At 41.5% G+C, this 25,959-nt stretch overlaps 1 protein-coding gene across 6 annotated transcripts in view; it reads left to right on the top strand.

Moving 5' to 3' along the window:
* NYAP2 (neuronal tyrosine-phosphorylated phosphoinositide-3-kinase adaptor 2) overlaps nt 1-25,959 on the top strand; it is a 185,743-nt gene that overhangs the window by 116,842 nt on the left and 42,942 nt on the right. For all 6 annotated transcript variants that reach the window (XM_068954295.1, XM_068954291.1, XM_068954293.1 and 3 more), the window contains one exon: nt 5,728-6,825. In XM_068954295.1, the coding sequence (XP_068810396.1) occupies nt 5,728-6,825 (1,098 nt within the window). The remainder of the gene's footprint in view (nt 1-5,727; nt 6,826-25,959) is intronic.

The following is a 25,959-nucleotide window of genomic DNA, read 5'->3' on the forward strand; positions in this document are numbered from 1 at the left end:
TTTGTGCTACAAATATCTCATTTCAAAAATGTCAGATTCTGCTTATTCAGTAGGGCTTCCATAAGGCTATTTTAAGCGCTGTGCTTCTTGTTTCTAGATCAGAACTGAAGTTATTACTGCCTTTATGTTTTAGTTCATTTGCAGTTTATTAGAGGTAGACAATTGCTTGGTAGTAGAATGCTATTAAATACAGCGAGTCCTGTCAAAGCAGTGTAAACTCAGTTGAGTGTGAACTGGGAGATCCCTGTGCCGTGTTTCCAGTTCTTTCAGGAGCGCCAAACTGGCCTGTGCAGAGTGATACTGGTCCGGCTGAATTGTCGTGCTTGGGCTCTACGTTGCACCTGCCTTTGGTACCTCCACCTGTTGATTTAGATGTACCAAGACACAAATCCTGCCGCTGGGATTAAGGGGCAGCCCTCTGCTTCCTCAGCACAGGGCTGGATTCCTGCAGTGCCAGTACAGCCGTTGGCAGGGTGGTGAACCTCGCTCAGTACGTTGTATTTGTGTCTCTGTGATGAAAGCACCACCAAGAGCTTTGTGACGCAATTGAACGTGGCTAGCTCAGGGAACTTGCAGCTCACAAAGAGAGAAATAGTTCTCAGCTGAATCTTTGCTCTGTGACTTTAAAGGTCATGAGAAAAATAGAGCGGACAGAAAAATAGAAAATCTCTCTTGTGGAGAATCCTGAGGTTGTATTTTGTGGAGGAGATCTGGCCTTTGTGGAGAGAAAGGGCAGCAGCAAAGGGAGCTGCCTTACTTGGGGATGAAAGGTAAAATCCACAAACTCTTATTTTGGGAGAAGAGGTCTGAAAAAAATAACCATTCCAGGAGAAATTATCCAAATATTTGAATACCTGTGACTCTTCCACGCTGCAGCTGAGCGCTGCCACCCTTTGCTTCCTATCCGGCTGCTTCAGGCCATGAGAACTGCAAAGAGTCGAGGAGGCCAGAGCTGTGAGCCGTGTCTCTGTTTCGGTGGGTTGCTTACCTCCTCTCTTAATGTCTGTTCAGCCTCATTTGCTGTTTACAAGCAGATCATGCAATCTGAAAAGAGTTTTCCAGTTGCAGTGTTTTCATCCTTTTCCCTTCCATATGGAAAATTGCTTGGGTTTGGACAACATTCAGTATTTCCAGTTGGAAAGTTTCAGTTCTGGATAAAGAACATCTCCCTTTGGAATATTATCCTGTTCCAGCCGTGATAATGAGGAACAGCAGCGGGGGGATACTTCTTCCCTTATGAGAATAGTCAGTGGTACGATAAACTTCCACGAGAATTGCATCAAGCCACTCACAGCAGTTTGCAGCTCAGTAGGAAAAACCTGGGTTACAGGGATCAGAAGTTTTAACTAGATTTTGGTTTCTTGGTGTTTCTACCCTTTTACAGTGTAATCTATATAGCAAGTCAGAAAACTTCTGAAGTGCAGTTCCATCAAATTGGAAATGTTTCATAAACTTGTGCGTTAGAAGGGAAAAAGGATGCCTGAGGAGAGTGTTGTGACTCTGTCATAATGTCCAGGGTTTTGACGCTTTTTTTGGAAAGAAATGGGATGCTTTGCTTTTTTTTTTTTCCTATAGAATTCTATAAAATTATTTGTTTAAAAATGTGCTATTATATTAAATTATCTCCATATCCTTGCTCTGCAATAGTATAATATAAAAAAAATGGAAACACTTTATTGTTTTGAACCAAAATATTATTGGGACTTCTTGCTTGTGGAGTATTGGAGGAAAAAAAAAAAAAAAGGCAAGTTTATTTCTAACTGAAAAATGTACGACAGGTTCTCAGTATCGTCCATAGAGGAAAACTCCATAAACAGATCCACAGTACTATTTTTCTGTGCCTTTATATGCCCCAAATCTTAGGCGTGCCCAGTAGATATGGAGAAGATGAGCAGCTGCTCTCCGGAGGGGACACCGTGGGATGTGGTAGCAGCCGTTGCTTCTGACAGCATGACAGGGCTGGTTCAGAGCAGCACCACAGGGAAACACGACCCAGAGCAAAGCCTACCAAAGTCCACAGGAACTTTCTTTTCTTTTGTTTAGTTTTGGTTTGGGCCCTCTGCGCCATGAAGTAGTACTAGCAGTCTCAAGGCAGGTTACTGGGGACAAATGAACCAGGGACATAGTAATCCATGTTGAAAAGCTTTTAATTACTCCATGTTTAGAGCAGACAACGCTGCAGTGAGTGTATCACCAATATGTCAGCATGGTTTGCTTTTCATAGGAGTTTATGTTCCCAGCAGGCACTGAATGCTTTTTCTGCCTGATAAATGTCAAGTACTTAAAGCAATCTTGCCTGCTCCTCTCAGGAGATTGCCAAACAATCTCCTTTCATTGGCTATGGGATCTTGCCAGGGCTTCTGCGATCATGCACATTTATCCCTGCCAAATGCTGGTAACACAGGAACTGTACAAACACTCCCTGCTCCTTTCACTAGCTTTGCACAGCTCTGTTCAGTTGCAGGATTGCTTTTTTTCCTCTGTTTTCGTGGTAGAGCGATAGTTCATAAACATGTGTGCCATAGATTTCATCGCTTACAATGGAGATGTGTTTCAGAGCAGAAACCTTTGTTAAATAAATATGATAGGCCTCTTGCATGATAGCTTTCTTAAATGCTAATTCAGTTTACCTCCTGAATGCCCCCATTGCTGCAGAAGAGAGTTCTCAGTAGGTGTTGAGCAGTTTCTCTGCTCCCAATCGTGACAAAAAGATTCCTTTGCTATTTTCCCTATCCGTTTGCTTGTATGTTTTCTCTAGGAAGCCTTCTAGCACCAAATATTCCTACTCTGAGTAGTGTGTAGTAGGTACCTATATAATGAAGAGCCTTATAAAATATGTAAAGCTTTCCAGTTTATCAAGGCAGAAGAAATACCTGAATAACATCTTGCCGTTCTCCTTCTGGAAATACATCCTTTAATAAAATGAACTGTGGCAGAGTCAAAAATGTTTTGAATAGAGAAAGGAAAGCAAATCTTTCACCTTGTCATGTTTTATCCTGTGTATGATAAAAGAGGATGGGGTCAGTTGACCTTTTTGTTGATAATGTCACCGAGATATTTTAGGCTAGTGCTACGTATCACGCTCTGGCAGATGAGAAGGCTGCGTGTGTCACTGCGGTAGTTAATTTCAACCCATGCAAAAAGACTTTACAAGAGTATATGGCAGATTGTCATATTTTTTTTCTACGACATTTCTCATTTCCTTGTCTATAATATAATAACTTTTGAACGTTGCGTATGCAAACCCCAACGCTTCAGGCAAGATCTAGACCACATGGCAGAATCTCATTGGTTTGGATGAAAATTGTGAAAACGGAAGGAGGAAAGAGGCAAAACGTGCTGTTGCTAGCAATTTGTTTGAAAACACGATACCCTTAACCACTTTGAAGTGCTTTTAGGTAAAAATATCAGTTGGCACCAGCCATGAACGGCCTCCAGCACAACAGCATCTCTCCAATAGCTTTGTCCGTCATTAAAACGGTACAATCCCAAAGGCAGCCACGTATATACTCCTGTAGCCAGTATAAAGGGCAGTTCAGGTGCTGGGTAAAACGTTCAGGATCAAGTACTTTGTGCCAATCTCATTCACTGTCTCTTCAATTTAATGACACCAGTCTGAATAAGACTGCTCATGCCAGGGTGTAAATCAGATGAATAAAGGTACAGAGGGAGGATTGAGGCAAGGTTTACGTCAGTAGCATTTGTATGAATATAATATACGAGTAACATTACACAGAGAAAGGAAACAGGGTTTTAGCTGGAAGCAGAGCGAGAGCAATCTGATAGTATTGTCACATATATCAGGAGGAATATTTTCTACAAAGCCCAAATGATTCTGGTAGCCTACATCTCATTCCCATAAGCCTATCTTAAGACATTCAAGAAAATTAATTTGGGTTAATTAAAAAGACAAATTTAAAGTGCATTAGGATATATCCTCATAGTGAAAAACTATCAAGCTAACACATATGCTTATCTGTGGCAGCTTTTGCATGTCCCTAGCCTGTTGCAAAATGGAACACATTAATTAGCACCACCATGAAAGTATAGCACTTGTCTTTGTTTCTTTTAATTCTGGCTAGGTTTCTTTTTGTTTTTCCTTTTTTATACCTTAGTTACACGTTAAGCTTGAACAGATGCTATTGACAAAGTGTGGCCTCACTATTTCATGCATGTCATATGCACACACGTAAAGCCTCTTTGTTCCTAAACAAAACTAGAGTCTTGTTTAGCCTCTGCCCTTATTACTACACCTGATAAGGGTGAAGTATCAATTTTGGAATGGCTATTTAATGGCTCAGAGCAGAAGAAGGACAGAGTGGTAACACTGTGTTTGACTCCTCCTCTGATGCTGACCGAGTCGCTTCAGTAAATGCTGTTAATGGCTGCACCCTCCACCCAGAGTGGGGAGTCCTACGTAGGCTGTCCAAACACTGCCTTTCCGTTGGCAGAGCAGTGCTTAGCTGCTGGCTTTGGGAGGTTTTTTAAGTCCATGAGCGCTGCCTTGTTGGTTTAACGTTAGGAACTTGCTAGCAGTTTTCTCATGGGTCGGCAAGAGGTATCTGGAAATGTCTCTGAGCACTGAGGTTGCAGTGGCAGATCTACAGCAGTGAATTCCAAGGAGAAAAACAGCCAAGAAGGGCTGGGAAGCTGGCGCTCTGAACCCAGCTGTAGTCTAGGGCTTTTTTGGGCTGTGAAACATATCAATAAGGTATCAAGGCTTTCAACACAAGAACTGTTTACCCTGTAGAAATGCAGGTTAGGTTTAGTATACTTGATAATATTTCTTCTGAATCAGTTGCTTTTGTCTATTTAGGATAAAAAGTGGCTTCACTCAAACATTTAATGAGGTATTTTATGAACCTCAGCATTTAATGACATATTTTATTAACTGTTCATGCAAAGAGAATGACATGCAATTTCCATGAGTTCCTTTCTTATTTATTTGTAATGGATAATTTCTAAGAAACCCCTGACCTCTCATTTCAAATGAATTTTATCATAATGTGTTGATTTGTAATTTCAAAGACAAAATGGTCTGTACTTTCTAGCTGTAATCTATTTGGAAAGGATCTGAATAAGTAGGATATTCTATTTCCCCTTGAATTCACTGAAGTCGTGTTAGTTTACCTAGATTCCATTTTATAAATTATTAGGATTATTCTAACAGTAAATTTTACAGTATTTACATCCAGTAAATCCTGGATGTATTACAGTGTTACTGATCTTACAGTATGTAAGAGTTTCCTTTCTCAGTGCTGAAAGAATTGTTCATTTATGCAAGAAATTGCTGTACATAAAAAGGTCTTGATTCATCACTGTGTTACTGCAGAGTTACATCACTGTCATTCCAGTATGAATTTCCAGGATCTTAACTGTTCTCTTGCAGCCATAAGGATTTCATTCTGATACTTAGTTTTGTGTCTTTGGTGACTCTCCAGGTTTTTTAAATCACATGGTGATATTTTGAAAGGATATTTAAAATGGAAAGTTCCCTGCCCAAAGAGTTTGGGAGAGAACAGCTTTCTCAGATGAAGGGAAGTGCAAGGAGTGTTTTGAACAGGGTATTATTTTTAATAGTGTTTTACTGATGTATTTCTAGAGAAAAACAACAATAGGCTAGTCCCGGGAAATCCATTCCAGGATTGTGACATTGTAACAGAAATCCTGTGGCTGAAAAAGCTTGTTAAATATCTATGATGAATTTGTATTTTGTTCTGTTTTTAGTGTCAGCCAAACCAAGACCTCACAGTGATGAATATACAAAGAAGATTCCACCTCCTAAGCCGAAACGAAATCCAAACACTCAGCTAAGCACATCTTTTGATGAAACATATATCAAAAAGCATGGCCCCATGAAGACCACACTCACTAGGGATGCCTCTTTATCGCAGGTCAGCAGTCCTGCCCCAGACACAGAGGAAGAAGAGCCTGTTTATATTGAAATGGTTGGGAATATACTCAGAGACTTCAAAAAAGATGAGGATGACCAAAGTGAGGCAGTCTATGAGGAGATGAAGTACCCTATATTTGATGACGTAGGCCAAGATTCAAAATGTCAATGCGAATATGACCATCACACTTGTTCTTCTCAGTGTGCTACTCCCACAGTGCCTGACCTAGATTTCACCAAGTCTTCAGTGCCATCTACTCCTAAGGGCTTGCTTTGTGATATACCCCCACCATTTCCAAATCTACTTTCTCACAGACCTCCACTGCTCGTGTTCCCACCAGCACCTGTGCAGTGTTCCCCGAATTCTGATGAGTCTCCTCTAACTCCGCTAGAGGTTACAAAGCTTCCTGTTTTAGAAAATGTGTCTTACATCAAACAACAAGCTGGAGCTTCTCCATCTTCACTGCCACCTCATACACCAGGCCTTCAAAAACTGGAGAAAGACCAGGCAGTATCTCATGGAACTACCACCTCTGGGCACACCTCCTCACCTCCTCATCCTTCTACCTTATACAGAACACAGTCTCCGCATGGTTATCCTAAAAGTCACTCTGCCTCACCTTCTCCTGTCAGTATGGGTAGGTCTCTTACCCCCTTAAGCCTCAAAAGACCTCCACCTTATGATTCTGTACATTCAGGAAGTCTCTCAAGAAGCTCTCCATCAGTGCCTCATTCTACAGCCAGAAACACATTGCAAGAAGGAGGGAAGATGGTAAATGCCTCGGTCAATACCTACAGCTCATCATCTCAGAGCGGTTCACGTTCTCGGACACCCACTAGTCCTCTGGAGGAACTAACCAGCCTCTTTACCTCAGGACGAAGTCTCCTGAGGAAGTCCTCCAGTGGCAGAAGATCTAAGGAACCTGCAGAAAGTAAGTTTTTGGTACAGTTTTTCTTCTCTCTTCCTTGCATCAAAATACCTTTTGGTATATTTTATTAAATCAAACACTTGCAAAAAATGCATACCTCAGCAGACTGAATTCCATACATAGTTCTCCTGAAACTGGAAGAAAAGTCATTATTGTTAAAATTACTTTGATTTTCTTTTTTTTTTTTTTGGTTAAGATTTTAAAAGTATGTGTACTGCACTACAGAAGGTGTCCAGTTCATGACTCGGTCTTGCTTGCAAGGGCGGTCAGTTGTCATTAACTTTTCCACGGTCCCATGTGAGCTGGGAAACTTCTCAGAATCTCAGACCCCTAATTTCCTAGTGGATGTTAGGACATGATGATTGTCCACGTAGCTTGTAGCAAAATAACCAGACAGTTGTTTTTGGGGGTAAGGTCCATTGATAACCCTTAACCTGGTCAGCGAGCCTTAATTTTATGTTGGAAAGTGTTTTGCAGAGGTACTAGCTTAAATTGTTCCTGTCCTTCCCACTGCCTCTTTCTGTCCTCTGCCACAGAGTATCTCTTCGAGCTGTGCTAGCGTGACTCGTTGTAATGCCATACTGTCAATTGATCTGAGAACTGGTATGACTCAAAACGCATTACCCGTACCCAGAGAAAAGCATGGCAGGAGGTTATAAAGGAAAACCTTAAGCCAATATTGCCTGTGAATATGCTGTATCATAAAATCCCATATGCCATATCCCATATATCATTCAGATTTAAGCAAAGTGCACTTCTGAGTCAGTGAAATATGTAGACTCCTAATGAAATCAGCCATCACAGGTGTGAGTGAAAGCAGAACCTGGCACCAGTATTTCTGTTGCAGAAAATGTTCCTGTTCAGTGGTGCTAAAGACAAGGTCTCGCAGTGGAACTTAGCCATAAAACTTTTTGTCAGTGAGCAAAGTGGGCTACATATGCTTTCTCCTGTAACTTCAATAAACAAGTTTATGACATTGAAATCTTGAAGTCTACCTAGCTGAGAAGCTCTCTTTTGAGAACAGCTGACTTTGTTTGTGCAAGTGCTATATGATGCCTGTTTGTAACATATTAAATGCAACGCACCAACCTACGCTTGCTTATATTCTGATAAAAGAAGATATTCTTGTTTCCAGACTACCATTTTACTACAGAAGAGAAGCAAATTCTTTCCTGCCTGACTGGTTGCATTTGTACTGCTCTGTTACGTTACTCATAGCAGCGTGTTCAAGGCTAGTTGATGATTCACATTAATTTCAGGCACAATCAGGGGTTCACAAGAACACCCCAGCTGATTTTCATGGGCACAGGTCCCCTATCTCAGGTCTCTGCTTCAGGTTTGAAGAAAGCCTAGGCTGGTGTTGCCAGCTCACCTAGATCTGCCTAGCACTGGTTGTGCCAGAGCTCAAGTGGAAAGTGCTCAATCACAGGGTGCCAAAGCTGCTTTCGGTGCGCTCGTGTCCTGCTCACACCTTTCCTTGTCAGCTAGCATAAGCAGCTCGCTTGGAACCTGCATGGCCATGGCCACGGCCACCACTGGCCTGAGTGGGCTGCCTGTCAAGGCTATCAGCTGCTGAGCAAGTATGCAAACATGTGAGTAGGGAGAAGCTTGGTGGCAATGCTTGCATTAGCCTGCAAAGCATTCTTCCTCTGTCATGGACTCTGCTGCTCCAACCTTGGCACTTTCTGCTCTGCTTCTCCTTTAGTGTTGTTTTCTCTGTGAGTTGAGGGTGGCCCTCGAAGTCCCTCATCTCCCAAACGTCTGTCCACACACCTTGTTCTGGCTTGTGTGTAGGTGGTTGTGGAGGAAAGCCATAGCTCCATAGCTCTGCCATTCACCCATGCCAACTAAGAGATTTCTCCTCTTTTGCCTTCTGCTTTATTTCTGCTGAGCTGTTCTGTGTCCTTGCGTACTTGTGAGCTCTGTTGATTGGGGTCATACCTGGAGGCTCCCTGCATGGAGAAGGTCACAGGTCGGATAACACTACGGGGGGATTGGGAGAGAATTTGCAATAAAGCTTGTGCTTCACTAGGCATTAAAGAGGGCTGAGCTTGTGGGGCAGATACGAGCTGCTCTGGGCTACACAGCTGCCAGTCAGAGGTGCAGAGAGGCTTTGCAGACAAGGTGGTATTTCATTCGTGGCTCATGCTGTCATTGCAATATCCTCTGGCTATGAGGCAACGGTGTGTATGGATGATGATCAGGCAGATTCTGAAACACTGACGGGAGTTGTGGGAAATGCAGCGTTAATGAGAACAGCTGAATGTTACAAGAGCTTTCATGGTGGTTACATAGGCCTGACAGGATGTGTGTCACATCCTTTGTGGGACACCTGGGATGGTCTGAAGGGACCCTGTGACTGAGGCAATGAGATGCAGGGACTGTGACTATCCCTTTGAGATCAGTCTTTGGAAGCAACCTGATGGAGCAGAATCATCTTGCTTTTATTTTTGCTCTCCCTTAGTAGTGTTTTCTACAGTTGCCCTTTGTTTGCAGTTTTCTTCTCATGTATCTGTGTGCAAATCAGGAATAATGACTCTAAAATCAAAAGTGGACGTAAGAATGGAATTAGCAGGATACTCAGAATATGAGTCAATGCAGCAAATGCAGCACTTGATCTGTCTTTAATATCTTTGTGGCCTGCTTTAGCTCCATGATTCAGTAGGGTTTTACATAAGTGATTACAGTAATAAAAATACAATAACACCAGATTTGTGTGCTGGATGGAAGCAAACTTGTGCCTAAAAGGCAAGATGATTCTTGTAATTGGGAACAATCACGAACGATGTGATGTGACACTTACAAATAATTGTAGTAAAGTGGTGGAGAGATTTTGGGGAAGTGCAGACAAAATTGAACATTATTAAACATGCTGTTTGTTGAGAAGTGAACAGGAATTCCCATGCTACCCCAGAACTACTTGGCAGGCTTCATAAATTTGATGGGGATTGTGCTCACTGAGGTAGACAGAAAGACTAGCTGTGGCACCCATGGAAATTCCCACAGCGAATGTGGGAATTAGTTCAAATCCTGGGAAATCTCAGAAAAATCTTATGTGCTGCTGTCTCATAGGTAACTCCAAAAAGATCTCTGTATTGTAGTTGCCTGCAATTGACTGCAGACTATCAAGGGACTTTTCAGAGGAATATGAAGGAGATCTTGGCCTGCAGACCTGTACCGAGAGCAGCTTTCTTATTGGCTTCTCAAGGAGCATTCTACTTGCTCTTTCGGGAGTGGAAAAGTGCTTGTTACTGGTCAGAAGTGGTAAGACAGGAGAGATGTGAAATAGAAACCATGTTCATTTAAGGACAAATCTTCGATATTATAAACAGAGGCCAGTGGTGAAAAGACCCTGGAGTGCAGCTGTGTTGGGTAAATGAACAGACTGCCCATCTAATCCGATTGTAATTTGTCTGATATTTACAGTGTGGATTAATCCTATAGGATTACTGCCCTAAGCAAGAAGCAGGTTTGTGCTCAGACGTTGCAGAGGCAGAAGTCACTGTGAGATGTGTTGAAAACGCATAGAGAGCAAGCACTGATGTCTTGCAGTTAAAATGATCCACCAGAACAATCCTGGATTTGGGGGTTTGAAAATAAAATCTGACGCATTTAGAGTCTGTAATAATACATGGTGAAGGGTGGTGGAGACTGTGGACTGAAGAAATCTCGATTTTACAAATCTTACTGAAAGCCTAAGGTAATCACACAGTTTTGGGGCTTTCTTTTAAGCTGCTGGAGACCAAATGCATAGCATAGGACTAACTGGGAATGCAGTATCTTTATATTTGTCATGTCAATGTGATTTAGTCCGAGTATGCAAAAAGATTTCCAGAATTTAGAGGATAATAAACAAAAAAAGCAAAAGTTGTGTCCCTCCTAAGAAATCATACTAGGAAACTAATAAATATGTACTTTTAAAATATAAAATTATTCTGGGCACATCTCAAGCAAGTTGCTCATTGAATCCTCAAAGACTCAGCCCGCTGTGACTCGTCTGAAGCTCTCATTGCCACAAGTTAATTTAAAAAAATAAAAAAAGGGGGCACAATACTAGATTTTAGATTCAGGCGAGTGTATTTGCAAAATATTGCAGCAATTACAGAGACAATTGTTTCTTGTCTCTGTTGTTGTTACTGTAACTGACTTTTACATCTGGATCCAAAGTCAGAATTTGTCCACTGACTTTTAATTTGAGGCCTTTTGGGGTGGTTTATTTTCTGTGGAGGGAGGTTGCATAAACCTTATTTCCAGTCAGCAGTTTTAATATACAAATAAAGCTGCCCTTATAATTCTTCTGTATTACTCTTTACTCTTCTTCCATTTTTCCTTTTTTCCCTCCATTTAATTCCTTCTATGGAGTTCGCTAGAATTACATTAGTGGGAAATTGGGATAATTCAGTAATCCTAAGGAGACTGTCACCTCAGGGCTACATTTTCTGAAGAGATGAGCTTCTGCTGAAGCCTAGCGATGTTATTGAATACACTCAGCATCCGTTGGCTGCAGTTGTGATGTGTGCAGCCAGATTCATGTGCCCTTATTGTGCTTTGTTCTTCTAAAAATCCTCTTGTGTGTTGTTAGCATCTTAAACATGCGTTAGGGCACATTTATGAAAGTGGGGAGAAAACCAAAAAGGAAAATAAATTGTAAGGCCGAATCAGAAACGAAAAAGTTAGTGGAAGATGGTCACAAGGAGAAGCAGAAAGATGGAGAGAATCCCTACGGAAAACTGAAGAAAGATATAAGCATGAAAAAATAATGTGAAAGAGTAAAAAAGATACGCATTGTTAATTCGTGCCCCTGCCTGTTCTTTAACCCTTCCTGCTTTTGTATGAGCTAACGGTGGCAGCATGCCGCAACAGTCTGTAGACCCCCTGTGAAAACATACTGCCACTCTCAGAGGTTAGAGGGAACCTATTTAAAGGGTACCCGCATTATCTCCTTTCCTTGGGTTAAAGTGTACTTTTCTAATGCAGTTGGAAAGTGTTTTAAGTATGACCACCAAATCCAGTTATGCTGACTGACTCATCCCCTTTGCCTTGAGCATATACGCTAAGTATCCATATTACCGGTATCCTCATGGAGACTGAATTACACACGGAGGGACGGAGGGAACGGTCTTCAGATTTTCTTGAACTGTTTTTGCTGTCTCTATCGTCTCAGCACCACAGAAACACGTAGTACTCCATGAAAGTATAGAACTGAAATTAGCTGCATTTATGCATACCCACTTGCAAAAAAAGCAAAACACAAAGGAGCTGTTGGCGTCCATCTCAACCACATCACTTCAAGGCAGTGCATGTTTTCTGGCTGAAGTGGTTCTGTAAGCCCTTGCCAGGACCAGCCACTCCTGTTTGTATATTGATAGTTTCCATTTTGCTGAGCCTCTGTTTTCTACATAACTTCTTGATAACTTTGTGCCAATACTGGGCAAATGTAGCAAATGTTCATGCTAATGAACTGCACAACCTAATGGTAGGTACCTCTGCTGCGTGCCCCGAGCCTGTGCACAGTCTGCGAGATCAGCACTTGGTGCACAGCAGGTCACTGCTGCTTTCCACAGCTGCTCTGCAGGGCTCTGTAGCTTCTTAGGTTTCCACCTACTGAGAGCTTCACTCTTCAGCTTTTAGGCACAGAGAGGGAGAAAGTTTGTGATGTTCAGTTAAAATGTTTGAAGATTGGGATAATTATTAAAATTTCTTGTTCCTGGCTGGTGTCCACTGCATTACGAATCTAAAACATTTTATTATAAGCTGTCAAATAGTGTGTATGAAGGGGGAGCAGAAGTGGCTCAACTTGTTAAAAAAGAGGTAATTTTGATTTCAGGCAACTGAGACCCTCCCACGAAGAATTCATGGAGTGATAATGGAAAAATTGATGTTTTCCTTAATCCTGGTGCTTTTCAGGGAATTAGCAGCTATGGATCCCTTTCAGATAGAAGAGTATGTTGGAAAAGGGGGTTTGAGAAATGAGTCAAGTGAAGGTTCTCCCTTGGCAGCTCTGTTTGGTTGTGTAACCTCCACCTCTGTGCATTAAACGCAGGATGAGGGACTTAAACAGTTAGGGCAGGATTTGAGTTTGTGTGTTTCTACTGGAGTTAGGATGACAATTTTGACCCAAGGAAGTTGGACTTGGTATACCGTTGAACTGTGCATACCTAAAGATTACTAACTTCTTGAAATTTGGGCACGTGCTTAAGCTCTGATTTTCTGAAGAGAAAAAGCTTGCCTGCAAGAATAGGCTGAACATAAAGAATATTTTAACTATTCTGTTACGTGTCGTTATTTCTCAGCTACTGCATAGCTGAGAATCCATAGCAGAGGCTGAGATTTGGAAGCTTAAATCATTCCCGATCTCTAGGTTAATGCAGTTTTTGTAGCTTTATGAAAAGGGATGTCAGCCTAATTCTGTTCCTTTTCTGCGTCGGAACAATTGATTGCACGCAGCACGGATGCTCTGTTCAGTCTAATGAGATAGCTGTAGTTTAGCAGAAATCATACTGAGTAGTTTAAGTTATTCTTGAATGATGCTGTAAGCCAGAGGTATACTGGCTTCTCCACCCTAGGTGAAGCAGCTGTTTCACTGGAAGATGCATGTTCTCATCCAGTGACCCATGGTGTACATGAGGATAGACCAGGTGATCGCAGTAGTCACTTCTGATTTTACAGTCCTTAAAGCAGACTGGAAAGAGAAGTTGTAAATGAGGAGCAGGGAGAAACACCAGAGTGAAAGGCCTAGAAGGTGAGAAAACACCAGCTTTGGAAAGGATGACACTTGTTCACCACTGATAAGACATGATTCTTACCGCAGTTCAGTTGCGTTTAGTTCAAGCCTGAAGACGACTGTCATTGTCCCTCAGTTACCATTTATTAAGATATAAGCAAGTTTAGGAGTTGCAGCATCAGAAGTACTTTCTTCAGGTGCTCGCTTGGAAGTGCATATTCAGGACAGGAGCTGTACATGCCTGCAGTCATAAAAGCCATGAGCTGTCTGGTCTGCTGGTGTCAGGTCTCCAAGACTGTGTCCTTCACTAAGGAATGGGCCTGTTGCTATGAGTGGAGGGCAGTAATAATTGGTTTTATCTGGGACTGAAAATGTTTGAAGCATAATATCTGGATATGACCAGATCAGCATTATTCAGGAACCACACTTACTTAAAAAAACACAAGGTTCGTTTTGGAGTTCAGTGGTCTTGAGTGCTGCTTCAGGCTTACCTGTTGGTGGTGTCCTTTATCAACAAACCTTAAAATCCCCTAGTGCAAACAAGTGAGCAATGCACCAAACATTTTGATACACATCAGCCGGTCCGGCCAGCTGGAGCCTCTTGTAGAAGCTGACATGGTTCCCCCAATGAGCAATCACAGGAAATAACGGGGAAAAAAAAAACCACAACATGACGGTAAGTGTATTCAGCTCAGCCATGTATGTTAAAGGGTGCACGGCAGCTCAGTGGCAGAATGCAGGTCTCTGGGCGCTAATCCACTGCCTGAGCTACCAGATCGCTGTCTTATTTTGCGTTGCATGCAGATTACTCAGTTCTTACTCGATACCAAGGATAATGCCAGGTCTGAGAACTTCTCTTTGGAATGGATATTTCAGTGGGTACCTGTTTCTTGTTTGAAATGCATATTATATCATTTGTTGTCTTACTGCTTTCATACATGTATTAATGTGTCAATTTTAAGGATGTTTAATAGTTTAAGTCACTAAAAGGTGGGATGTCCCCTCCGTTTTTGAGATGAAGGAATGTCTGTGCTACACGCAGATATTAAAATAGAAAACGGGCATTTTGTGATGATACGCAGTGGTTTTGCTAATTGGTACCGTGACATTGTCTCCTTTTCTAATTCAGCAATTTAGGCTCATCAAAAAATCAGGTTCTCCTGGGATTGCTACGGTATACAGAATCATTGAAGAAGACATAATTTCATAAATAATTGCTCAGGTTTTTTTGGAAACAGCTGCTAGTTTTGATTGATGTATATGGATTTATTTATTCCTTCTGTTTATGTTACTTGACTGCTTGATAAAATTTCTGGTTAGCAATTTAATCAACATTTCTTTTTATGAAGAAGAAATCAACTTGTAAAGAGTAAAAAAGAAAATTAATAGAGACAACACGGCTATTTTGTTTTTATCAGTCAGATTTTAAGTAAAAGACTGTTTTAGGTAAAAGACTGAAAAAGACAGTTTCTCTTAGGTTTAAAGTACAAGATGTGAGTTTTCTGGAAGATGTTAGAAATAATGGAAAAAATACCTTGAATTCAGTTACTGGCATCTCCTTTAGTGTGTGTTAGTAAATGTCACCAGTAAGTAAAGCAACACTTGCAGCGCTTCAGGACGTGGCTAACGGTAATAGGTTCTAATTTTTGAGTGTCCCCCCCCCCCCTTTTTTTTTCCTGAACACAGCTTTCTAAGCCACAGAAATATCTTAACCTCTAGGCCAAATCCTCAGCAGTGGTAAAGCACCGCTTCTTATTTGAAATCAGGAGAGCTACTCTGGTTTACACCATCTGTGTTTCTAGCTTCAAGGAAATAAATTCATCCTTTGTCACTGGAACAGCTCATATTCAAAATGGTGTAGTAACAGAGCGAAATGGTGAGCTGGAGAATTTATTGTCTTTTTGTTTCAAATGGGACTGCAGAATTCATGACTGATTCATGGGTGCTCGGAAACGGGAAATAGCTGCTGCAAAATCTGGTGACGCTTTAATCTGGTGACTTTTTCCAGAAATCTGAACGTGTGTTACCTTCAAGGGACCTGATAAATACAATCTGTTACAGTTCCTCTCTGCGTGTCTTAGAGAAGGCAGTATGGCGCTGGGGTGTCTGGGCACTCCTTTTGCGAAAGAGCTCAGGAGGAAGAACAGAAAGAGCAGCAATGTGACGGCTCCGCTTTAAAGGAAAGGTGCAGTTTTGTTTCCATGGGGCAGGCTAGGGAGGTGGGGTGGAGCTGCACCGAGCGAAAGGGCCAGCCCCGGCGCAGCTCTGCGTCTCCGAGGGCAGGAGGCTTTGGGAGCCCCTGCCCCGGCCTCGCAGGAGGGCAGCCGCGGCCCCACTCGGGCCCCTCTTGCACCTTTGTAACTCCTTCCCTCGCACCTCTGGATTTGACCTGCAGCGAGGTTTTGTTCCTGTCGGGTGGAACGGGGACGGTTGGTGTTGAACATAGACAGGTTTACAGCTTACTCTAGGGAGGCGTTGCGTGGTCGCCCGATTATCTCTAAACTGGTGCGAGTTGGAGATAATTTGTTGGAAGGTAACACGGAGCCACGTGCTGGAGGAGGTGCCTGGCATCGGGCACCCAGCTTCGCTCGGTAGCACCTCGCCGGCGAGCTCACGCAAAGCCCGTCGCGGTGCGGCGGTGGGAGCGTAAGCAGTTACGAGAGGGAATCACAGTACAGACCTGTGAGAAGACATATTAGCGTTACACAGGGGAAAGAGAGAGTCCCTAAGAGCGTAAATCAGACCACTGGTTGGCCACTGTAGCACGTTGTCCGGTGAGTCAGCTCGGCCGGGCGGACATGGCAGCGGTCGGGTGGGACCGTCTGCTGAGCCTGCCTTTGGCTTTGGCGGTGCCGGACTCCTTTTTCAAGCTAGCTGCCATGTCTTTTAGACCTTGTTTTTATACCGAAGTGCTGGCACCTTGGGGTTTTTTGTTTTTTTAAGTTAAGAATCAAGGTTTCTTTGAATTAGGTTTCAAGTGTATTTTTGTTCTTTAAATCCTAAAAATGAAACTATAGACCTCCGTAGGGAGGCTTACATTTTTTATGTTTGTTTTTAAAGAGCAGCATGTTTGTAATTCACTTGTAACCAGATTTAACATACTTCACTAAAAGGTATATGGACTTAAGACTTAGTTTATTTAGACTAAATGACAGGGAAGGAGATCACAGTTTTGATTAGGAAAAATAACCAAAACCCTTCAAACCAACCAACCACTGTGAAGCCAAGAACTGTCAGTTTTAGGAAGTTGAAATACTCTGTAAAGAAAACAGAGCTTCAAAAATTTCCCCCAAAGCTACCATGAGCAAAAACCCAGTTTTACTAGCAAAAATCTGTCGTCGTCCCACCCCCCAAAACTGGAATATCTACATCATAGCCAGAGGGAGCTGCTCAAGATCACGGTTAAATCAGTCTTCTGTGCTGGCTTATGATCTGAAACCTAGTTTCATGATCTCTTGAGCTGCTGTCATTGCGTCTTTACAAGAGATGTAGTTTAATGAAATGCCTATCTGCACTTACAATTTAGCTGTAGAAGCTGTATGATTTTAAGAGAGTATGATGGGGACTTTTGGGAGCAGGGAGAATGAAGGGAAGAACAAGGAGTTCTAACATCCCCTAGTACTTCCGACTACTAGTTTGCTTCTTGACATTTCTTAAAATGTCTTTACCATGCTGATCTGTGTAACAAAGGCTGACAGTTTCTTAGGCTAAGTGGCTTATATATCCATTTTTAACAACATAGATTTTCTGGCATGTCTGATTTGCTTCCTGGCAGGGTGAGCTCAGTTCTTAAGCCCATCATTAAAGGCCCAATCCAAAGGTCCTTGAAGTATGAGATAAGGCATACTTCAGTGGTTCCCGTGATAAATTATAGCAAAAGGGCTTCTTTCCTTGTATTAGTACGTTGTTCCTCACAGACCTGCTCGGCAAATCAGGGCATTTATGTACCCAGAATGTAGCCGTGAATAACATGGAGACTAAGACAAAATAGTATCTGTGACTGCATGATATGCTACACGTCTTTGTCAGTGTGTTATCTTCTGTACCCATAAGATTTTGATTAAAAAAAACCTTACAGCAAACTCTTAACTGAGAAAAGGTGGATGTGCTCCTCTTAAGTTTTCTCTAGGCCTTCAAGGAGTCTGTCAATAATAAGAGAAATAAGAGAGTCAGAAATAGCTTTATTTGGGTTATAAACATAATTTTGGTTCAGATATTGAGCCATAGAACTGCTGGGGGCCTCTAAATATCTGACATACAGGTAAGGTGAGAAGTACAGAAAGACTGTGGAAATTATCATCAGGATAATAATGCATGTTAAAAAAAATAGATTCATTTTCTTCAGGTTACTTTTACTCTTCTGAACAGAATTATCCATCCCTAATAATTATATTTTTGGTTAAAACAGTAACATGCAATTAGCACATCATCTGGCATTTAAGAATGAGTAAGGAGTATTGTTCTTGTAAGAGCTCAGCTGGAAAAGAGAAGCTGCATGTTTAAATTTGCTGGGGGTAGGAATGACTTTATCTCTATATGTGACTTAGATTGATGACTCAAGAAGTGCCTTCTTCCAGGAAATCAATACCCATTTGCCTGCTTGGGCGCTGTTTGCCCTGCGTGTGTAATGCATATAGCCGCACTTGTGCTCGCACTCTTCTCCCATACTTGTCACAAGCAGCAGCAGCACCAGCCAGGGCTGCAGACGGCATGTGCGCTTCCCGTTACTTCCTCGGGATCCAAGGTCTGTGCTGCCGGCGCTTACGGGGGCTTAGCTAGCAAGAGTGAAACTCCTTCACAAAATGGGACCTCTCATTAGAAAGCGGGGAGAGCCTAAAATGATTAACGAGGTTGCAAGGCATTGAAAAGACAAAATAGCATGCAGGTTTCGTTCTGTAGTCAGGAGAAACCTTGAGGGTTAGCTGGCAGAGCAAAACGTGCTGGGATCTTGGCCCAGCTACGGTTTGGCACAGAGTCCACACAGAAAGGTCCATGTATTTGTGTTTGGCTTTTGAGATCAAAACTGAGGTAGGGCCAATGCTGAGACAGCTTCAGGATTCCTTTTTTTCTGATTCATGGCAGAAAAAGAAGCACAGTGTGCAAATTAGAGCATTTGTTCTAATAATGAAAAGCTGATTTTCTCATTTGTTAAAGGAGTCAATAAAGACGAAAGCATTAATAAAAGTGATTTTGTACAGGTAGTTAAAATACAGCAAAATAACCAGGAAGTTTACTTTCAGTCCAACTTTCTAATTTTTTTGGTGCATGAAAACATGAGAGTTTCTATCTCCAGTTTTCACAGCCAGTGCACATTACTGCCTCGGTGTTTTTCTGACTAGCAACAGATTTTCATTTACTACTGAATCTGAATGAAGACTTACGCTGTAGGAAAAATGGAAGTGGTCAAACAATGAAAAACAAACAGCATCCAAGCTGCCAAGTGAAGTTCAAAGGCTATTTTCCACTAGTAGAAAACCTGACAGCAAAAATATTGTCAAGTTTAGTATAGTCAGCGCTTCTGTTAAAGATTGGCATTTTTGCAGTGAAGCTTTTAAACATAAGGTCACGAGCTTTGTTCCATAACATTTTTCTGTAAGTGTCTGGATGTTTTAGCTTTTTTGGCTCACCCGTACCTTCTGATTCCTGTCATACTGCGCGAGGACATCTGCAGTGCCCACCACACCCATCGCTTCCTCAGCAGAACGTGAAGGCGGTTTGTCTCAGAACCTGAATAATGGGATGGGTGCGTTGTGGAAGGAGCAGAGTTTGGAACGACAGAAATTAAGTGTGAGCGGACTCCATCTAAGCTCTTCCTTTCACAAGGAGTGGTAGTAACAGTTGGGCAGCCTTTTGTAGCAAGTGTCACTGATTTAAACTGCATGTTTCATCTGACAGTGTTTTCTTTGATTAGGTTCGAGTTTGGGGTTGGGAGGGTAGTGTGTGCATATTGTTACGGAGTCCAAGGCTAGTGTCAACGAAACCAGTGCGAGGGGGAAGAAGGACAGTTCACAGGACTGCCACATTCAGACTTTTCCCCTTGAAAATAGCCACCTTCCCTCTTCTCATTCTTAAATCCTATATGGGTGGGAACAGACTTAGAAATGTATAGACCACTTAGGTACCTATCTGCAGGTATGAAATGTATGTGCACCCATTTAGCTGTTTGACTGAAAGGCCAGCCTAGACGAGCAGCAGGACATCTGGAGCACAGGCTGTTTAAGAGAAATGTTTGTAACTCACTCGTATCAACTATGCAATAAATTCCTGTTAATCAGCCTGGCTGGCTAGCCCAAAATAGTAATTACTGGAAGGAAAATCCTTGCTCTGTTGAAGTCAGTGGCAAAATTCACCGTTACTTCTTGTGCTGAGGGTTTTGCCTGAGGAAGCATTTTGGAGCAGAGAGGCTTGCGCTGGGGTTCTCCTAAGTACAAATCACTTACTCCCAGCACAGCTAGCTCTGAAAGGAGAATAAAAGAAAAATCAGCAGTGAATGTCAGAGAATAAAGTGTTCTACTTAATTATTTAATCATGACTAGTCTGAGGTAAATAGTTATTAAGTAAACCTCTTAATAGGATGCCAAAAGAACATCCTTTCCAAGAATGCAATTTGATTTAATGGTGAGAATCCTAGGACATTGCTTTCTAATCACTTTAGTAATACACCAGTAAAATGCTTTGCAAATACTCCAGATGTTGCCTTTTTAGTCAACAGAGCAGGCTGTGAGGTGAACTGGAGCAGAATAGGCAGGCTTGACAGATCAACTGGAGGAAATCATTAAGAAATGACAGCGGCCCCGTTGGAAACAGGAAATATTATATGTCATCACTTCTATCATATGAACCAAAATATAACCATTTTAAATCAAATGGCATTTCTTATGTAAGATTTAAAAACTCTGTGAGGTCAAACAATGTTAAATGTATGTCTGAAAAAGGCAGGACTTCTAAGACTTCATCTGATATATTGAAATTAGATTTATTGAAACTTAAAAAAAAAAATTTCAGATAGGTTCTTAGACTCTTAATTTTCATCACATATTACTTGCTCCTCTGATAGTTCCTCAGAAGTTACTGATGCTTTTATGGAATGACCTGATTGCTCAGTACACGTAGCGCGTGAGAATCTCTTTGTCTCTCTTCATAAAGTTCTACTTTTCCAGATTTCTGTTTTGTATTCAAGCTGGGGTGTTTTTTTTTTTTTTTCTAATCTTTATTCTAAAGCTTTGTATGATCTTTTGTTATAAATCTGTCTCTTCTTTCAGTTAGTCTTCACTTAACTGCTGTGCGGGCTCTGCTTCTTCCTTTCTGGTTTTTCTTCTAGCCAGGATTGCCGACGTGTGGCTTTGGGCTTGCCACAGAGAGCAGCCAAGCAGGCTGCTTCGGGGCACCCTCTTTCCGTCCCTTCGCTCTCTGCGGCAGCCAGAGCTGGGCTTTGCAGGTTTGTAGCAGCCAGGCCTGATCTCCACTGGATTTCACTGAAAAAAAACCCCGAGACCAGCCCTACTCACAGAAAAACGTGTGCCGAGTGAACACTGAGAAGCATTTCAGCCATGTCTCCTTAAATGTTAGACGGTTTGTGCGACTCTTTCAGGCTTTCTATTGATTTTGCATGGAACTAGGTCAGAGCTGCTGTTAATTGGACAAGCTGGCTGCTGCAGCTCTCACTTAACTGTAAAAAGGGAGTATTAAAAATTGATATGCAAAGCAAACTTCTGCTTAATTAGCAATGAGATGAAGTCAGAATAGACAAACCACCATAGTTAATAAAGATGAGGAAATGGCTTTAACTAACAATATAATATACTCCTGTTTTTAGGGAGGAAAAAAAATGCCTTAAGCACTGAGCATTATCCGTGTTTCTTGCATGCAGTATTAATAGCCTATTTGTTTTCCTTGGGAGGGCTCGGGGTACATTTATAGCTGCACGGATCAGCCAACCAACCACAGATCAAGAAAGCCATTAAAAAGCAGCTCTACTTTTGAAATATGTAGTAAAGGTAAATAAAATATCCCTGCTGTGCAGAAAGATGAAACTGCGGGGTTTCCTCAAGGGCTTAGTGTTGCCCTGCCCATGCAGTGGGGGGACCGGGTCAGTCTGTGCTGGGTGGACACATCCTGCTCCGCTGCTGGCAGGCCCGTACCATACCATTGCATGTGTATGCCTATGCTTACTTTTAGACCCTGTTGAGTAGCACCATTTACTTCCCAAAGTAGGAGAGTTCTGCCCAGAGTGATGTATTATTTATTTAGGTTTATAACAAACACACAGAAAAAGAATAAATGAATAATGCATGGATGATTAGCTGATACATGTCAGCTCACAGCTGAGAGAGATGGTGCAGAGCAACCCTCATTTGCAGTTCCTTCAGACAATTGCTTTTCTTTCTTCCTCCAGACCCCCAAAACAATAATAAAGATTGTGCTGTTTATCACTTAGCATTACAATAAGAAGCATCAAGGACCTGGGATTAATTTAGGTTTATGAACCCAGTGGCAGACTGGCCACAGACTATATATTCATTTGAATGATAGCTTCCCAGGTAAAATATTTTCCTTAGCTGTATTTTTCAGTTTGCTTTGGTATGAGTTACAGCTGATTAACTAGGTTTCTTGCTTTCTTTAGCATTTACAAGTCTTCTAGTACCACAGCTCACGTGCAACCGTGTCCAGTGTGTGCAGCTATTCATAAAGGGGAAACGGTACATGCCAGTTATTCAGAAATTATGTTCTCGCGAAGAGATTTTAGCCACCATCTTTGTCTTGACACAGAAAAGCCTGAGATTTAGGTGAACTAAATGAGGAAAATGCGTGTTTCTGAATATTGAAATATGATGACACCTGGAAGTGCTTGAAACATTTGAATGCCTTTATGGGAATCTTAACCAACTGTATCCATAAATATTTAAAGCAGTGAATTATTTCTTGAAATTTACATTTTTATGTACTGTTTTGGCTTACGAATTATTGAACAGTAAAGATGCTTTTCATAACAATGTCAGCTTTCAAAATGCATTGCTTGACTGCGAAAAGATTTGCCTGTGGCCGTCGTATGATTCAGCAAACTCCCAGCCTAACACTGAGCTTCGATATCTCGTTTAACTCCAAGCTAAGGTTTTTAACAGCTTGAGGTATCTTAGATCCCGTCTGTGTTACTGCACTTCTCAAATAAAAAGTTGTGTAGCACCTACTGTTACCTTTCAGCGAAATATACGTGACCGGTTAGAGTTCATGTTTTCAGTATGGGATTAATGCGGATAAAGTGGCCGTTTAAATCCAACTAGCCTTTTTATAGGGCTTCCCTGTTTAAAATATACCAGTTTGATTTTCAGTCAATGAGAGGATCACCACCTGATGGGTAGCCCTAGAGAGGAGCTACATGCGTGTCCCGCTTTCTGCCAGCGGCTTGTGCCTGACTCCGTGAGGGAAAATACGAAGCAGTGAGCGTGCTTTTTATGAGACACAATAATTTGTGCCACTGAGCTTGCTCCGTGGAGCTGCATTTACAGCAGGGAATAGTTGACAGTATAAAACATCCAAGTATCCAAGTGACTGTGACAGTCACCAAAAGGCTCTGGTAGTGCTCCGTGGCCTGGGAGGGGAGCAGTGAGAAATGTTTTTAATCAAGAAAGAACTAGCGTGGTGATTTTTTTAATTGAATTTGAGCATTATTCCCATTGACAGCCATTAATGAAGGTGAAATTACTTTAAAATCCCCTACAAATTATTTGAGCAAAAGTGAGGCATACAAATAACTTTTTTTTTCCATTATGTATTCTAAAGAGAGCAGGAAAGTAATAGTACAGAAAACTATATAAAATGCTAATAGGTTGTTTTTCTGACTGTGCGTCAGTGTTACTGATAATGATCACCGAATAACAGTGATTTGGGTGCTGTGATGGGTTGCATGACATTATAATCTGTTTCAATCTGCTTTTCATTTTTAGGATATATTACTTTTCAGATAAACTGAGAACTGAAAATCCCCAAGAAAGGATAGTGGAATGCAAATTTATGAAGTCTAGACAGCCAGCTGAAAACTGATTTTCTACACCGTATAAAGAAACAGACTATAAGCCAAGTCTTTATTTAGTCTGAATATTTCCATCGTTTCCAGCTGTTTTCAGAGAACTGCTGCATTTTGATTCTGCTGATAATAAAACTAAGAATGCACAAATCATTTTTATCAAGCAGCAAGTACAAATGCTGCTCTGTTAAGGAAACTGAAGTGGATAAATCCTTACTGCTCCACACTCAGCCAGAGTGTAACTAAGGGCCGGCTGCCTGACCGGGTGACACTTCAAGGGGTGGTGTTCAAGCAGCGTCAATGAGACACATGTAGAGAAGGTTTTCACTCAGGTAATCACAGCATTGCCAGTAGCAGCCAAATGACACGGTAAATTAATTCTATTGAATGATGCATTAAGTTGATGGGGCATTCGTAAAGCCAGACTCTGCATTGTTTAAAGCGTGTTCTATCCTTTTCGATTTCTGTTGATTTTGCTGGAAAGTGAGAGCTGCAATCTAGACAGGAGCCTTTCCTGGCGGACGGTTGTATGTACTTCCAAAGAATTCTGAAACCTTGTTCGTGTCTTCCCTTTTTCCAAATATATGGCGTCTAGAAGAAGTGTGTGTTACTAGTTTAAAGAAAAATTTGAAAATGTGTTTGCCCGTAACCGTTACGTGAAAGTAGTGACGTTATTTTCTGATAGATCAGTGCCCAGAAGAAACTTAAGGTAGAGCATCTTTTTGTTGATAACTGAAAGAGTTCAAATCCATTTCTAATTTAGGCTCCACATTTCTTTGTCTGGCTTTTTGGATTAGCAAGTCTCTTTAAGTAGTTTCAGACAGAGCTGTGTTACAGACGTTTCAGAGCAAAGGTCCCTGAAAGGCAGATGTCAAGTTATGTGGATGCAGACTGTTATTCAACCTTGTATCCTGCTGGAGTTACTAAATAGGAAAAACAGTTTGGATTTTCATTCAAGTACCCTTTTGCAGACATTAAAGTAGGTAAAGTGACCTAAAAGTTCAAGGAAGCGGTTTGATTTTTGAGGGTCTTTGTCACACAAAATGTTTGCTGAATACTATTTATGTGACTTGCTAAACTGGGATTGTTTTATAGGTTTCTGTTGGAATCTTGTTACTGGAGTAACAAAAAAAAAAACCCTTAGAGGTTGGGATATGATGTCCTTATCATTAACTTTTATTTTCACTATTAACTGATAGTAGTTTGTGAAATATGTTAATGATTACATATTACGATGCATATCCAGTTAGACATTTTTACATGTTTCCTATATGATACTTCCCTGAGGAAACTTCCAGATGATTATTTTGTTTCTTATAAACAAGTTCATCTACAGACTAGAATGTCAAAGAACTCAAAATACCATTTTTTTTTTATTGTTACGCATAGAAGAGGTCTCTCACATGCCATTTAGACAGCTAATATTGCCTGTACCGCTGGTTACTGTAGCAAGGGTGAACAACGCATGAGCTTTTCAGCCCCATACAGACTGAAGTGGAGTGAACGTGGCTGTTGTTCCGGGACTGTATCATCTGAGTGGCAGCTATCGCTGGACTGTCCCAGTTCCTGGTCAGGGGATTAGTGAGGAGAGGAAAAGATTGCTGAGGCAAATGTTGCAGTTGTGTCTCTGGCAGTCCTGCGTGCCCAGACTACCGCCATCCTGCCGCGTCCTTGGGAGCTGCTGTCATCTCCTGCCTGCAAATGCCTCCTGGCAGTCCTGCCTCCCCTTGGCTCTCTCAAATCTGGGGAATGTCTCTTGCAGCCACAAAAAGATATTGAGATAGGACTCAAGGGAAGGTTGTCCATCTCAATTAAATGTAAATCCTAAGACTGTTGATACATGCAGAAATTAAGGTAGACCAGGGCTTTCATTTATAAACCTGGTTCATTTATAAACTAGTGTTGAGAGTATGAATAGTAAGTAGCTGTTACAATTTAAAGTAATTTCTTAATGTTTCTTCTGTATGTGGTTTTTCCTGTGAGTTTTTCACAGCTACAGATGGAAAAGTTCAGGAATGGGTTGTTTGTTCGGTGCGTTGCTCGACCTGCAAGAAGTGAAATAAGTGTCTCAGAAAGGAACAGAAAATCACCAGCCATGAAGAAAGCAGACATCATTGCTTCACTTGAAAATTCATTCACTTCTTTTTTTGAAATTTCTCCTCTTTATATTGACTCATGGTGTTGCAAGTAGAAAGTCATTTTCTAACTTATAGGATTTTTCCACTAAGTAAAACTTTATGCCCTAGCTTATGGTGCTGGGTACCAGCAGTATTAACACTGGACAGTTTTATGGATCGTGCGCCTTTTATTAGTGCTCGTGACAAGTACAAATGTATTACTTGCACAATATTGCTTTAGGAGAGAGCTTAGTTAGAAGGTACCTGGAGAA

Source organism: Struthio camelus, chromosome 9 (assembly GCF_040807025.1).
Source record: "Struthio camelus isolate bStrCam1 chromosome 9, bStrCam1.hap1, whole genome shotgun sequence".
Lineage (NCBI taxonomy): Eukaryota > Metazoa > Chordata > Aves > Struthioniformes > Struthionidae > Struthio > Struthio camelus.